The 16,516-nt window shown below is 32.1% G+C and overlaps 2 protein-coding genes across 2 annotated transcripts; both read left to right on the forward strand.

The window, feature by feature from the left end:
• Positions 1 to 443: 443 nt before the first annotated feature.
• LOC126716185 (agamous-like MADS-box protein AGL104) lies at positions 444 to 4,336 on the forward strand. Its single transcript, XM_050417216.1, has 10 exons — positions 444 to 634; positions 1,124 to 1,177; positions 1,363 to 1,378; positions 1,491 to 1,552; positions 1,686 to 1,713; positions 1,818 to 1,879; positions 3,546 to 3,645; positions 3,724 to 3,780; positions 3,898 to 4,037; positions 4,144 to 4,336. The coding sequence occupies exons 1-10, from the start codon at positions 450 to 452 to the stop codon at positions 4,334 to 4,336; spliced, it is 897 nt and encodes a 298-aa protein (XP_050273173.1). The 5' UTR covers positions 444 to 449.
• Positions 4,337 to 11,459: 7,123 nt separating this feature from the next.
• On the forward strand, positions 11,460 to 15,158 carry LOC126709618 (probable LRR receptor-like serine/threonine-protein kinase At3g47570). The gene is made up of 2 exons (XM_050409921.1): positions 11,460 to 14,146; positions 14,473 to 15,158. The coding sequence occupies exons 1-2, from the start codon at positions 11,491 to 11,493 to the stop codon at positions 14,874 to 14,876; spliced, it is 3,060 nt and encodes a 1,019-aa protein (XP_050265878.1). The 5' UTR covers positions 11,460 to 11,490; the 3' UTR covers positions 14,877 to 15,158.
• The last annotated feature ends 1,358 nt before the right edge of the window (positions 15,159 to 16,516 follow it).

Here is a 16,516-nt window from a genome sequence, read left to right on the forward strand (position 1 = left end):
CCACTAAGACAACCCGTGTTTGGGCTAAACGATTTATATTTATTAGTTTGGTTCGGTATCTAATAATTTTCTACAAATGGGTGAAGGAAGGGACCTTTGTGCTTTTGAGAACATCATCGTGAGCTCAAAACATTGCTCAAAATCCTGAGAACTTATAGAAATTAACCACCTTTCCAGATGCCTAAGTAATCCTCACCACCGTCACACACAATCCCTCTGTCACACACACACTCACTCAGTCTCTCTCTCTCTCTCTTGTCATCTTTTATAAGTCGCCTGACACTGACAAAACTTATCTTCTATTTTTTCTTCCTCCTTCCTCTTCTTTTGATACTCTTCTTTAAAGGAAAATTATCATCCTATTAGCAAAAAAAAGCTGTCTGCTTCCTCTAAAAAGGATAATACACACACACACGCACACAAAACCTCAAGAAACAAAGAGTGAAGAGATGGGGAGAGTGAAGCTTCAGATCAAGAGAATTGAGAACACAACAAGCAGGCAAGTCACTTTCTCAAAAAGGAGAAATGGACTTATCAAGAAAGCATATGAACTTTCTGTTCTCTGTGATGTTGATGTAGCTCTCATCATGTTTTCCCCATCAGGAAGACTCGGTCACTTCTCTGGAAATAAGAGGTTTGCATGCTTAATTAAGATATGGATTAAGATTTCTGCTTCCTTTATATTATCTAATAGGCTCATAAACTTTCTGTCTCTATGATGTTGAGGTTGCTTTTGTCCATGTTGATGCTTTCTCTCTAAACTTTATTTTTTTCACTGATATATATACACACGCACCCGAATACTTGTATATGAGAGATAGAATGGGGCTTCAATTAGCCTAATTGGATAAAATCTTTTATCATGGACATAGATTTCAATCCCACCTAAACCACAAACCCAATTTCTATAAAGAACCATCGTCAGAAAATGGACAACATAAGTTCAAATATTCTTCTATATAATCATATCAAAGATAGAATAAAAAATAAAAATAAAAAATTATTTTATGTCTACAAGTGTGTTCATGATTCTAGCAGTGTACTTTGGTAATGTCTAAGCTAAATCATTTTATAATCTTCTATTCAGTGTAAGTAAAACTATCTGTTTTTTGGTCTGCTGAAGCATTGAAGAGATTCTGGTACGGTATGTTAATCTTCCTGAGCATGAGCGAGGAAGGTAAGGAAATCTTAGTTCTCTGAGTTTTAAGCAAGTACAGCTTCTGTTGTTTTGATCTTAATGTTTTCTTTTTCTTTTCTTTTTTTAATAAATACTTTCTCTTCTTAATGTTTTTTTTTTTTTTTTTTGAAAACGCTTTCTCTCTTTGATGGTTTCTGTTTTCACGTTAACATGCAATTCCAAAGGCTGCAGAACCAAGAGGTAAGCACTCTCGTAACCCTTTAAGGGGCCAGTCGGCCACTTCACAGTTTTAAGGCTTGTTGTAAGATGATGATGATGATAAATATTTTCCATTTTTCCTATTCATTTTCAGTTTCTGCAAAGGGCTCTCGGTAAGCTAAAGGCTCAAGCAGATCAAACCTATCAAAAAGCCAGGTTTGCTTTTTTCTCTATTCCCAAAGACCCTGAATCTGAATTTATTCAGATGATTTTGTCTTATTGGTACTCTATTGATTCAGTTAGATTCTCCTAATAAAATTTTATTTTATATTGTTGTCCTGTGATGCAGCCCGATGAGTACTGATTCTCAAATAGAGGTATTGCATGCATGAAAATTGATTGGTTGTTTTTTTCTTTTTAAACTTTGAAGAATCTTTTTATTTTGAGGTGATCATTATGAAGAATCTTTATAAACCTACAGGAGATTCAACAAGAAATTGTTGGCTGTAAGTCTCAATTGGAAGATATGGAGAACCGGCTAAGGTATCCATTTAACGCACTTGTACAAATGATCCTCCTTAATTCTAATATGAGTTTCTTACTTTAGGGTATTTTCAATAGAGATATCTAATATTTAAATCTTTTTTTTTTATTATTAAATTATAAGAAAATAATATAAACTATAATATGAAATTTGTAAAATTTTATCCATCTATTTTAAATGAGTGAATTGAGTTTGTTTTACATATCATTAATAATTTAAAAAGATAAAAAGAAATGACGATTTTCAATGTTTGTTTATAAGTTTATAATGTTGTAAAATTTAATCTATTTATTTCAAAATAAGAACTTCGTAGAGAAACCTTTGTTATTTGAGAGTAACCAGTCTCTATATATTACATTTTCTATTTCTATTTATGAAATTTTGGAAAAACAATAATAAAATAAATATAAAATTGAAAAACACCATATATACAATACAATGACACCAATATACACCATCACTAATTCTATAAAAATAAATAAAAACACCATTACTACTTGAAGACTATATAAACAAAGAAAAATCAAATTAAAAATTAAAGAGATCTAAAAGATTACTTGAAAGTCAAAGAGAAAACCCTTAAACTAATTATCAAAGCTACAATGAAAACAAAGAAACAGAGAAAAAGTCTCTTCAAGAGACTATGAAAGAGAGACTGAAATTTAAGAGAGAGAATTTGGAGTCAATAGATATGAGAGAGGAGTAAATTTGTAGTTAGATAAATTTGAATTTTGAGATAGGCCTCGGTATGAGAAAGAGGGAAATAGAGATGAAAAACAAGTATGTGAGAGAGAGAAATTGAGATGAGAAAAAATAGGGAGATAGATGTAGGTGAGAGAGAGGGAAACTAAGGGAAAAAAGAGAGAGAGAGAGAGAGAGATAAGCATGGGTAAGAGAGATAAATTGAGATGAGAAAAAATAGAGATAGATGTGGGTAAGAGAAAATGGAAACTGTGAGAGAGAGAGAGAGAGAGAGAGATGAGAGATGAGAGAAAAAAGGGAGATAGAGGTGGGTGAGAGAAAGAAGGAAACTGAGATGAAAAAAGAAAAAGAAAAAGAGATAGGGGTACGGTGGATGTGAGAGAGAAATTGAAATGAGAGACAAATAAAAGAGGGAGATAGATGTTGGTGAAAAAAAAAAAGGGAAACTGAAAATAAAAAATAATTTAGTAATTAAAAAAAAGAAAAAAAGAAAAAGAGAGACATGCGTGGATGAGAGAAACTTTCACCCACTTTCAAAATCCAATTTTACCACTACCAATTACGATAGTTGTTATTCTCCAAAAAAAAAAAAAAAAAAAAAAAAAAACGATAGTTGCCATGTACAGTATAAGAAACTCCCAATCTCGCGTTCATATTCCAAAATCTCCATATTCAGCCTCATCACAATTGTACTTAAAATCAAATAGCAATTGAAAAATCACCTCTTAAAGCTAAAAGAGTCAAGAGACTCAAGACCACACCATCTAGCTAAACCACATGCAAAACCAACCAAATATTAATAAAAATAAAAATAAAAACTTTAATATTCATATGGGACGAGTTTTCTAATCAGATAAAGGTGTATTGTATTTTCCATATATGTGTATATATATATACTTTTTATTTTTATGTATTTGATAGAAATTATCAAGAATCTCCTCATTGTTATCTACTTCTTGGCAGAATATTTGAAGGAGATCCTTTCGAAATTACAACATTGTGTGAGGCTGAACACCGAGAGCAAATCCTTCAGGAAACTCTGAGACGTGTACAAATCCGCAAGGTATAAAATCTACTAGTATTTTTTATTCCATCTAACCCTTAATCTATAAATAAACTTATGAGACATATGATGGAACAGAAAACTTTAGAGAAAGAGTTTAGTTCTGGCATACCAGTACCACCTCCAATTTTAAAGGTACCTATAGAAGACACGCACTATGATCTTATTAACAAAACACATTTTTATATGCATTTTCTATGAAAGTATGGGACAGAAATTTATGTAATTTAATTTTCTTCCCAATATGATTAGGAATATCTGCCTCCAAATACTACAAATATAAGTGATCTTATAAGAGAAAATCAAACAAATATGCTGGATTGGCTTCCTGAAAGAGATCCACAAGTCCAGCTTCTAAATTTTCTGGATTCAAATGGCCTTCTTCCCCTAAGGTACTTATATTGGATTGGTAAAAAAACAATTATGTTACATTGGTTTCAATATCTTTTTGTTGGCTTATATGCCATAACCCTTTTGTTTTTCTTCCTCTTCCCCTAGAGATCAGCCGCAACCTGTGACGGAAATCTTACCACCACCAACAACTCTTCATGGACAAAATATGAATCTTCGTGATCAGATGAGCCTAAGAAGTGGTATGGTGGACAATAATAATTTACAACGTCCTGATTTTGGACAAGTTATTGATGTCAACTTGTCCCCATGGACTGAGTTTTACCCGGCAGGTACTTAATTTGGATACAATTACATTGAGTTCAAGATATATTACATGTTAGGTTCAAGTTATATGGCATAAATTAATTTTGTTAATATTATAACTTAATAATTTTTATTCGTTTCATTTAACAAATCACTTGTTAGATTATAAAATTTTAGTTGTTTTGCTTAGTAAAATTATACGCAAAATAGAACTCTATGTATTTGCAAAATATATTATTACAAATCAAAAGTTATCTCATCTATAAAATATTTGAAATTTAGTTTTTTTGCTCTATAAAAGTATATACAAAACAGAACTCTCTGTATTTGTAAAATATGTTATTACATATCAATAATTATCTCATCTACAAATTTAGTTGTTTTGCTCTATAAAATTATATACAAAACAGAATTCTCTATATTTGCAAAACATATTATTACATATCAATAGTTATCTCATCTAAAAATTTAGTTGTTTTACTCTATAAAATTATACACAAAATAGAATTCTCTGTATTTGTAAATTATATTATTACAGATCAATAATTATCTCATTTACAAAATATTTGAAATTTAGTTGTTTTACTCTGCAAAATTATACACAGAGTAGAAATCCCTATTTCTCTCTCCAAAATATTATGAAAAGCTCCAAAATAATATAAATCTAAATATCCTTAAATCCTCTAACAATACCAAAATGCATCCAAAAATGATAATTAAAAAAAAAAAACCTTGAAAACCTCTAAAATAACAAAAATAAACCTAATAATTTACAACGTCCTGATTTTAGACAAGTTATTGATGTCAACTTGTCCCCATGGGCTGAATTTTACCCAGCAAGTACTTAAATTGGATACAATAATATTGAGTGAAAGATATATTAAATGTTAGGTTCAAGTTATACAGCATAAATTTTGTTCATATTATAACTTAATAATTTTTATGAATTTTTTTTCAAAAAAAATTTTAAAAAAATAATATTGTACGGCACCTAAACGCCCAAGTTCATATTGGGCCTTGGACCGTGAATCAATGATATGGGCCAAGGATCTAATCTTCACATCGACAATAGCCCCGGCCCAAACCCACGAATAGCCACCAACGTGGACTGAGTATTGTCAAGACACTTAGAAAGCAGATCGCATACGCCCTGCTCACAGGATGCTCGGGAAACCGTTCCCGGTATTTATGCATATGCTCGGTCACATCGCCCGGACACATCACCGTTTACGTGCCCGGCAGAACCTTAGGAAACTCCGCTGCCGAACACATTAACTGAAGTGGGAACCATTTCCAAGGTCACTCATACCTACAAACCCACTTAAGCCCATTGACATTGGACCCTTCTTTGCACTAAGGGAGAGGATAATGATGATCATCCCATTAACGAAGGCTATAAATATGAGAAATGAATGGATGGTTAGGGGATGCAATTCTGAGGGTAAGAAAAGAGTAAGAAAGAGAGAGGGAGAGAAGAGCTAACGTTGAGAAAAATGGAGAAAAGTGTTTACATTGGGTCCCTTAGCCTAGGACAACCCAAGGTAGGATACTCAGACCCACCAAATAAATAAATTGTGAGCCCAAATAGTGGTTTGGCCCATCAAGCCCGTCTTTGGAGCTTACAAATATTTATTGATTTTCTTTTTTACAAATCACTTTTTACATTATACTATCTCTTTATAACATTTTTATTTGCAAATTATATTATTACATATCAATAGCTATCTACCTATCTCATCTAAAAAATATTTAAAATTTAGTTGTTTTGCTCTTTAAAATTATACACAAAACAAAACTCTCGGTATTTGCAAAATATATTATTACAAATCAATAGTTATCTCATCTACAAAATATTTAAAATTTAGTTATTTTGCACTATAAAATTATACAAAAAACAGAAATCATTGTTTCTCTCCCCAAAATATTATGAAAACCTCCAAAATAATATAAATGCCCTTAAAATATCCAAATTTATCAAACTACACCCTCCAAACCTCCCAAATGCCCCCCAAAAACCTTTGAGATGATCGAAATATCCTTATATCCTATAACAATACCAAAATAAAACCAAAAAAAAAAAAAAAACACAACCTAAATTGTCTAGAATGAATAAAATACACTCTAAACCTAAAAATGACCAAAATACATCTTCTTCTTTTTTCTTTTTTTCTTTTTTTTTTTTTTTTGGTTATTTTAGAGGTTTTCAAGGTTTTTTTTTTTTATTTGACTAAAATACATCTAAACTTACAAAATAACTAAAATAATTTTAAAGTCTCCAAAATAGTCATAATACCTTTAAAACATCTGGTGTACATGATTGTAATATCCTTAAATCCACCAAAATGACAAAAATAATCCTTCCCCCCCCCCCCCCTCCCCCCCCCCAAAAAAAAAAAACAAAAACAAAAACCACCTCCCATATAACCTCTAAAATAACCATGATATTCCTAAAACTTCTAAGAATTGCCCTAAACTTTTAAAGGTCATACAAAAATAACTTCCAATTGTCATTTTGAAGGTTTCAAGTATTTGTAATTATGCATGTAAATGTGTAATTAGGTAATGGGAAAGCACCACCATGCACCCTTAACGTTGTGTGGTCACTCTACAAGTCTTAAAAAAAGAACTTCATATACATACACTTAAATTAGGCTAAAGTAAAATTCTATCTTGTATAAATAAAAAATGATAAATATGAAGGTTGAGCTCCAACCAAAATAAATGGTTTAGATGGAAAATAGATACTATTTATTTAGCCATGGTTTCTTTTTACGGTAGTTTTCTCTTTTGGGTATGTTTATTTGATGGTTTTTATTAATTGTGTTAGGTCTTTTTCTTGTACTCTTCTTTTGTTTGTGCTTATTAGTATAATATTTTAATATTTTTATTTTTATCGCACTTAATTTTTAGATTGATTTTAGTTGTTTTGTATTAATTAATATTTTTAAGTGATGAATGATAGTTGTTATGTTATTTCTATATAAAAATATAGGAAAATTGGTGATTTTTTTTCGTACAAGCCAAATGCAGGAAATATTTTCCATAATTTTTCTTTAGAAAACAATTAGCAAACATTAAAAAACAAGTACTTTTCTCTGAAAATGTTTTTAGCTGAAAAAAAAAATCAACAAAAAACAGTTTATGCTAAACAACGAAGCCTTGGGCAGAGTTTGGCCCACATGTTATAACGAAGCAAACAGCAATGAGATTTTAAAAACATTAATCCACTAAAGCATAAAACACTAATTTTTTCTTCATAAAACGGTGTATATATATTCACTTCCATTTCTCTTATAATACACCAAAAAAAAAAAAAAAAAAAAATCATAGAATCCTTCCATCTCTCTTATACTGACCCATTTTTATTACTTTCTTCTCCTCTCATTTCTCTTTGTTCTAAACATATCACAAGTCTTCAACAGGAGTTAGAGAGAAACCAATGAAATGACCTAGATTTTATTACAAAAGCAGCGGAAGTCTCTATTTGAATAATAAATATTTTCACAATTACATAGTCATATAATATGTATATTAGAGATGACAAATCTTAATTACAGGTATTTAGAAGCAGTATATTTGTTCCTCAAAAAAAGAAGCAGTACATTAATTATGTTCTTCAATTAAATTCAACTATTGGTCTGCTTAATTATAAGAAAAATTTTGTTAATAAAAATATAAAACGCTTTTTATTAATAATTAGTATTGACATCTGACATTCAAAATATGTATCAGGGAACAATGGCTTTTCAGGTTCACAGCCCGGTGGACGAGATCTCCTTGAACTATATTTATCTCAGTTCACACCATCAACCATCTTGACACCCAGTCAACATCAAAGATGACACACTAAAAGGGTTAGGAAATTCATCATTGATATAGAAATGAAATTCAAGAAGGAGATCAAGTTTTAGGCTTATTTAATTTTTCCTTTGCCTTTAGTGTTGGTGATCTTGCTTCTTCTTTTTTTTTAACCCCCCCGTAATGTTTAGTTAATATACAGAACGGATCTACATACCTATCATCTCTCTTTTTTCCCTTACCCTTTTGCTTTTTTTTTTTTTTTTTTTTGGCATTTAGCAGTACTGTTATTCTGTAAATAAATAAGATAAAAATATTCACTTTTTGGTTGTAATAAATATGGGACGGTTTCATTTTGCTTCTCACAAATTCAATGGTGTCAATTCATAAGATGAGTCGTTATCATGAAAGAGCCTGTTGCTTGGGATGAGGTTGAAGGGTGAGGAAATTAAAAATCAGGTGGCGGGCGGGTCAATTCACTAAAATAGACTGTTGCTTCTACAGGGAAACTAAGTCAACTTATGTGGGAACCTGTTTACATATTAAAACTAGGAAAAGGTTTTGGCTCCAAATCAGTTTGGAGTTATTTTTACTCCAATTTATGATATGGTGATTAAATAAATCTATCATTTATGTATGATTTTAGTCACATGTTCTTTTCTAGTAAGTCATAAAATTTGTATAAATAATACAAATGAATAGTTATATAAATCGTTAGGTAATAGGTTGGAAAAGATAATTCTAGACCGATTTTGAGTCAAATTTTATCTAAACTATAGGATGGAAACAAAATTATGGGAATAAAAATATTAACCAAATAAAATATGAACAACTTTTCCAATAGTCCATTTAACTTGAGTGCCAATCGATTCCTTTGATGGAAGGGAAGCTAATACAAATTTTATTATAAAAAGCTTATAACATCATTTGTACTTATGTAATATCCTAACATCACTATTCCTTTGAGATATCAGAGTTCTAGAAGCAGAGTCATAGCCAATAGACTTGGGATTTAAATGTTGGAACTTGGAAGTCATCCACTAATTCTTGTGAATCGGAAAGCATGACACATGACAATGTTTGCATAGTCTATTTTGTCAACAAATTTTTGTGTTGTTGATGTTATCATCAATGACAGCTAATTGAATCATCCGCTATAAGTCTGTTGTCTCTTGGTTTATATTTTTCAATTGTGTAGTAAACTTGTTTGACATAGATTTTTTTATTATAAAATAATTATTTAGTTTATTTTATTTATGTTCTATATTTATATTTAATCTATTTTTAAAAAACTTAATAAACCAATAAAAATAAATGATTCAAACGAACGCTAAACAGCCATCCAGTTTATTTCTTCGAGGAAAAGAATTGGAATAGAAGAAAAGGTAATCCCATCTGTGGCTAGTGGGTTCACCAATTCCGGGTTGAGTGAGTAGGCAGGCAGGTCAGAGTTTTAAGGATGATCAAGTGAGTGTCACTTGAGAAGTGGTTTATTATTATTATTTTAGGTAAACAGAGGAATACATGGACTTCTTGATCTACTGAAAATTTGAAAGACCAATAAGTGTTAGTTGAGTTACAAGATTCTTTATAACAACCTTAACTATTAAATAAGTCACAATTATAGAAATTTGTAATAATGTAAGATAGAAAAGAAAAAAATACAAGAATTTAGACGATTGGGCCTTGTGACTTACATCCGCTAGACAAGAATTTAAAGAGCTACATTTTCTCATTTATTTTTCTTGATAATACATTATATTGAAATCTATATTTATAATGAAGATTGCGTACAATTGTAAATGATAATATGATATTATGATGTACTATAAAATTAAATATAGAAGGTAAAGTGTGTTGTAAAAGTAGTTACCTAATATAGAATAAGTAGCTTTTTGATATTATAATAAAAGATAAATGTACAAAATCAGATATAAATGTTCTTAATTTGGTCCTCAAAGGAAATTATATTTTTCATCAATTGCTTTAAAACTAGGCCTAGCTAATGAAACTCATCATCACTAGCTTGTTGTAAAGACAATGAGACCATAGCAGGTGCGTTTTTTAACAATTTATGTAAGGACTACTTTGGTAGCAACTAAAGACCGCTAAGTACGTGTCATTTTCTCATAATGGGTCTCAATTGGCTACACATTTACGTGTTTCAATTGATTTCCATGCACTGAAGAAATATTAAATATAAAGATCACCGAGTTCAACAATGTCGGTCTAAAAGATTTTCGTCAACATATTGGTGGCTTGGGCTTTTAGCATATTCATATGGATAATGGCATCTTTCCTTTCCACATATATATGTAGTGTAAACAAGTTGACCAATAATTTTAGCAGGATCTTACCCAAAAAAAGAAAAAAAAATCTGTTGGTTAGAACTTATTGACCGGCGTCTATACTCTATAGACCAACTGTAGAAATAAATATATGAATTTCTTTACTTTACTCAACAGTTGTGTATAACGGTAAAAGTTTAAGGTTTTTATTAACATTTTTTTAGTGACTGTAGATAAAAATATATTGAAAAAACTCAAATTTGTTATAGTGCTAATATCTTAAGGCTTTTGTTAATTAACAATTTTTGAAAATTTTTAATATCAATTTCATAACAGAAATATTAAAAAAAATTGTAAAAAAATCAGTTATTTTTTCTTTTTTTATAAAAATTTTATTAAAATATTTCATAAACTAATGCCCTTTAGGACATCTACTAATTTTGTCCTAAATTTAACTCTACTCGAAAAGTGGATAAGATCGTGTTTTAGATTTAATGTGGGTTTGGAGGCTACTCTTTGCAATTGTCATGCTTAGGTAATATTCTTTGCCTAGTGTGTTCGCCAAACAATAAATTACTTTTTTTTTCCAAATATTTTTAAAATAATTTATTGCAATTGATGCATATATATATATATATATATAACATTACTGTTCTCCAAAATCTTGCTAAGTAACAAGTAACAAGCTTCTGCTCTCTCTCAAATGGAAAGCTTTATTTATTTATAGAGCAAGCAGTAATGTACAACTTAGGATCCTACATCTTCCACACCAGCATTTGTTGGCTATGGACTAATGAGGTTCCATGTAAAGCTGTGAAATGTTGATTGATTAAGAAGGATGCTTGTGAATTAATTTGCTCATATCATCAATTTACAACATCAATGGCTTTCAATCAAAGTACAAAAAGTACCCCCTAAACTTTGACTTTTATTTTCAGTCTTTCATTGACCAAGTCATAGAAAAATAAGTGAACAAGCTACACAGAAAAGTCTTGAAGAGAACACCACACATAAACCAAATCTCACTGGCCAACGCAAGTGGATTGCTATAAATACTCATTTCTTTGTGTTACCTCTAACTCAAAACCAAAAACCAAGATTCATGGCTTCCCCTTCCCATCTAATGCTTCAGTCTACCTTATTATTTGTTCTTATATTTTGCAAATGCATATTTCTTGGAGTAGAGTCTCAGTCTGGGACTTTAAGTATTGTTACAGATAAGGAAGCCTTGATCTCATTCAAGTCAGGAATAAGCCTAGAGGCTCCCAACCTTTTATCTTCTTGGGACCAAAACAACTCATCACCCTGCAATTGGACTGGAGTTGTGTGCAACATGCCTGGCCAGAGAGTGGTTGGGCTTGATCTTTCAGGTTTCGCACTTAAAGGGTCCATTAGCCCTCATATTGGCAACCTCTCCTTCCTACGTTCCCTTCATCTTGGACAAAACCAATTCACAGGTATGCTACCTGATCAAATTGGCTATCTTTTCCGTTTGACAGTTCTTAACATGAGCTCCAACAGGCTAGAAGGTGTGCTACCCTCAAGTATAAGCCAATTGACTGAACTCCGAGTCCTTGACTTGTCTGTAAACAAGAATTTCACAGGAAGAATTCCTGAAGAGCTTTGCAACTTGACAAAGCTAGAAGTTTTGAAGTTAGCAAGAAACTATCTTTATGGATCACTTCCACCAGCTATAGGTAACCTTTCCTCACTCACCAATTTAAACCTGGGCACCAACACTCTTAGTGGTGCCATACCTAGTAAATTAGGCCGCCTTCAAAATTTGAAGGAACTTGATCTTACTATTAATAATTTTTCTGGCACCATTCCTCCATCAATATACAACATTTCCTCTCTACTTTCTTTGGCCTTAGCTTCAAACAACCTATGGGGTGAAATTCCTAGGGATATTGGGATTAGACTGCCAAATCTTTTAGTTTTCAATTTCTGCATTAATAAGTTCACAGGAAAAATTCCATGGTCTCTGCACAATCTAACCAACATAAAGGTCATACGCATGGCAGACAACCTTCTGGAAGGGACAGTACCACCAGGCCTAGGAAATCTCCCATTCCTTGAAATGTACAATATTGGTTTTAATAAGATTGTCAGTGATGACGGTCTTAGTTTCCTTACTTCTTTGAAAAATAGCACTTATCTTAGCTTCCTTGCAATTGATGGCAACCATTTTGAGGGTGTGATTCCAGAATCAATAGGCAATCTTTCTAAGGCTCTCTCAAAGTTGTACATGGGAGGAAATAGCTTTAATGGTAACATACCCAACTCCATTAGTCATCTTAGTGGCCTGGCTTTGCTAAATTTGAGCTACAATTCACTTTCTGGTGAAATCCCACCTGAAATAGGCCATTTAAAGGAACTGCAAATATTGGGTTTAGCAGGAAATCAATTATCTGGTAGAATTCCAAATTCCCTAGGTAATCTCCAAAAGTTAAATGAAATTGATTTATCAGGGAATAGGTTGGTGGGCAATATACCACCTACTTTTGGGAACTTTCAGAAACTTCTTTCCATGGACTTATCCAACAACAAGTTTAATGGGAACCTAACTAGAGAATTTTTCAATCTCCCAAGTTTGAGCACTGTTTTGAATCTGTCAAAGAACCTTCTAAGTGGACCTTTTCCTGAAGAAGTTTCTCTACTAAAAAATGTTGTTACCATTGACCTTTCTGACAACCTTTTTTCTGGTAATATCTCCGATTCAATCGGAGAGTGTAGGAGCTTGGAGAAATTATTTTTAGCTAGAAACTTACTTTCAGGTCCTATTCCTAGTACTTTAGAAGAAGTGAAAGGCCTTGACACTCTAGATCTCTCTTCCAACCAACTTTCTGGCTCCATTCCTGTTGAACTAGAAAAGCTACAAGTCCTTCAGTCCTTGAACCTATCTTTCAATAATTTGGAAGGAGTAGTTCCCACAGGTGGAGTTTTTGGAAATTCCTCTATAGTCCATTTGGAAGGAAACCCAAAGCTTTGTTTGCATTTGGCATGTGTCAAAACTCAAAGCAATGGAAGAAAGGTAGCAAAACTTGTTGTTATTACCAGTATCCTGGTATCATTTGCCCTATGCTTTATACTTGGCTCACTGTTCTACTTAAAGAGAAGTAAAGCAAAGATTACAAGTACTTCTGAATTGGTTAAAGGACAACATCAAATGGTCTCATACAATGACCTTCGTCAAGCAACTGGAAACTTCAACCAAGAAAACTTTCTTGGAAATGGGAGCTTTGGGTCTGTATATAAAGGCAATCTAAGGCAAGGAATTGTGGCAGTTAAGGTCCTTGACACTGAGAGGACGAGTTCTTGGAAGAGTTTTCTTGCAGAGTGTGAAGCTCTGAGGAATGTTAGGCACCGAAATCTTGTTAGACTGATCACATCATGCTCTAGCATAGACTTCAAGAACATGAAATTTCTCGCTCTGGTTTATGAATATCTGAGTAATGGCAGCTTAGAGGACTGGATCAATGGTAAGAGGAAGAATGCAAATGGGGATGCGTTGAATGTTGTGGCGAGATTGAATGTGGCCATTGATGTTGCCTGTGCATTAGATTACTTGCACCATGACTGTGAAGTTCCAGTGGTGCATTGTGATTTGAAGCCCAGCAACATTCTTTTGGGTGAAGACATGACTGCCAAGGTTGGAGACTTTGGGCTAGCAAGGTTGCTGATGCAAAGAACAGACATTGAACATTCTATTAGCCGTACAAATGTTCTAAAGGGTTCCATAGGATACATACCTCCAGGTTAGCACTACTACAAAATTATAGAAATTTTTTCATAAAAGAATTCAATAAAAATCAAGTCCCATTTTGAGTATTCTATTTTATACTTCACCAATTGCACCATGCTATATATATATATATATATATATATATATAAAAGTAGCTAATTGTTGATGAAGTATAAAGTGGAATATAAAAAAACCTTCGTTCTTTTCTTTTCTTTTTAATCTTAAGTCCTAACAATATGAAGAGATCATGATAGAATAAAAATCTCATGTCTCACTTATATGTAACTTTAGGTGTGTTTTTAAAGTTTTTATTAACATACTGAATTGAATATAATGTAGAGTACGGCATGGGGGAGAAACCATCAACTGCTGGAGATGTATACAGCTTTGGTGTAATGCTGCTAGAGCTCTTTACTGGGAAAAGACCAACACATGAGAGCTTCATTGGAGACCTAAACCTAATCAGATGGGTGCAATCAGCTTTCCCTGCCAACATAATGCAAGTACTCGACCCAGAGATGCTACAACTTACGAGCAGCCTTTATCATAATGACCAACCCATAAGCCCTGACGTTCAACATGGTTGCCTGATCACAATCCTCGGGGTAGGGTTATCTTGCACAGTTGAATCTTCTGATGCTCGCATTAGCATTAGGAGTGCTCTACAAAATTTGAAGTCTGCAAGAGACACCCTTTTTAAACCAGCTCCCATTGAGAATACCGAATTGAAAGATATCTGTTAGAACTAAGTTCATAATGAGTATGCATGTGTCACGTTCTTGAGTACCATATGCTAAATTCTAGAGTTTATCCAAAATAAGCAAAATTCTAGATCTTTATATTCTCTATAATTTTCTTTATCTTTAGCAGGGTTGTCATTGTTAGAAATTATCAAAATATACTTTGTCTTTTCACTTCATGTGTGAATCTTTTGTAAAGGAATCGCACATCTCTATGATTTGATGATGAGTCGTCTGTTGAAATAAAGAAAACCGTTGATACCGGGACAAATATATTTTCGGCAATATATATTTTCTTTATCTCTTGTTCCTATGTTTTTGGAGATATGCTACGTCTACAACATTTTTACAACAAATCATGGGTGGTTAGTTGTTATTGGTTCAAATTTAAAACTAACACTAAGATTACTTTTTTGCCCCAACAAAAACAACCAGTAACAACTTGCCACTTAGGATTTATTGTAAAAATATTGTAGAAATGTTGTAGACATAACATTTCTCATGTTTTTGTCCTCTCGGCAATCTCTCTCTCACGCCAATAATAACAACAACAAAGTTTCTTGGCATTTAGATTTGCAACCGGGACAAATTTGATTGGCTGTGGCCAAAAACGGTTTCCGAAAAATGATGGATTGGATTTGAGGTTTGGTTTTACTGAGAATTTTTTAGTTTTGGGATTTGGAGGATGATGAAAATGGTGAGTTTTTCTTTTATTTGTGTTTATGTCTGTTATCTTTTGGAGGGTTTTTTTTTTTTTTTTTGGAGGGTTGTTATTAGGTAGTAATTGTTTAGGGCGATATTTATCTTACGCACTGTGTTTTACACACACACTATGATTTATAACTGAAAATGTAATTTATAAACCACGGTCACGGTGTGTGTCTATGTAAAAAAAAGTTTTTTCCTTTTTAAAATAAGTTTAAAATAAAACTATTTGGCGAAATATTTTTCCAAATTATATTGTTAACAAAAGTAGCCATTTGTGTTCACCAACACCGGATTGAGTGTGTGGGTAGGCAAAAAAGTGGACCTGTTTCAACCACATGTTATGCCAAACAACGAAACCTTAGGCAGATTTTGGACCACATGTTATAACGAAGCAAACAACAATGAGATTTTAAAAACATTAATCCACTAAAGCATAAAACACTAATTTTTTTCTTCAAAAAACTATGTATATATATTCACTTCCATTTCTCTTATAATAGACCAAAAAAAAAATCATAGAATCCTTCCATCTCTCTTATACTGACCCATTTTTATTATTTTCTTCTCCTCTCATTTCTCTTTGTTCTAAACATATCACAAGTCTTAAACAAGAATTAGAAAGAAACCAATGAAATGACCAAGATTTTATTACAAAAGCAGCAGAAGTCTCTATTTGAATAATAAATATTTTCACAATTACATAGTCATATAATATGTATATTAGAGATGACAAATCTTAATTACAGGTATTTAGAAACAGTATCTTAATTATGTTCTTCAATTAAATTAAACTATATTGATCTACTTAATTATAAGAACATTTTTGTAAGTAAAGCACTTTTTATTAATGATCAGTATTGACACTTTTTATTAATGATTAGTATTGTTCTTCAAGGGTGCGCGATGGAGTGACCATCACTGCTTGTGGGATGTGG

The sequence above is a fragment of the Quercus robur genome, chromosome 2 (genome assembly GCF_932294415.1).
Source record: "Quercus robur chromosome 2, dhQueRobu3.1, whole genome shotgun sequence".
NCBI classification, from domain to species: Eukaryota; Viridiplantae; Streptophyta; class Magnoliopsida; order Fagales; family Fagaceae; genus Quercus; species Quercus robur.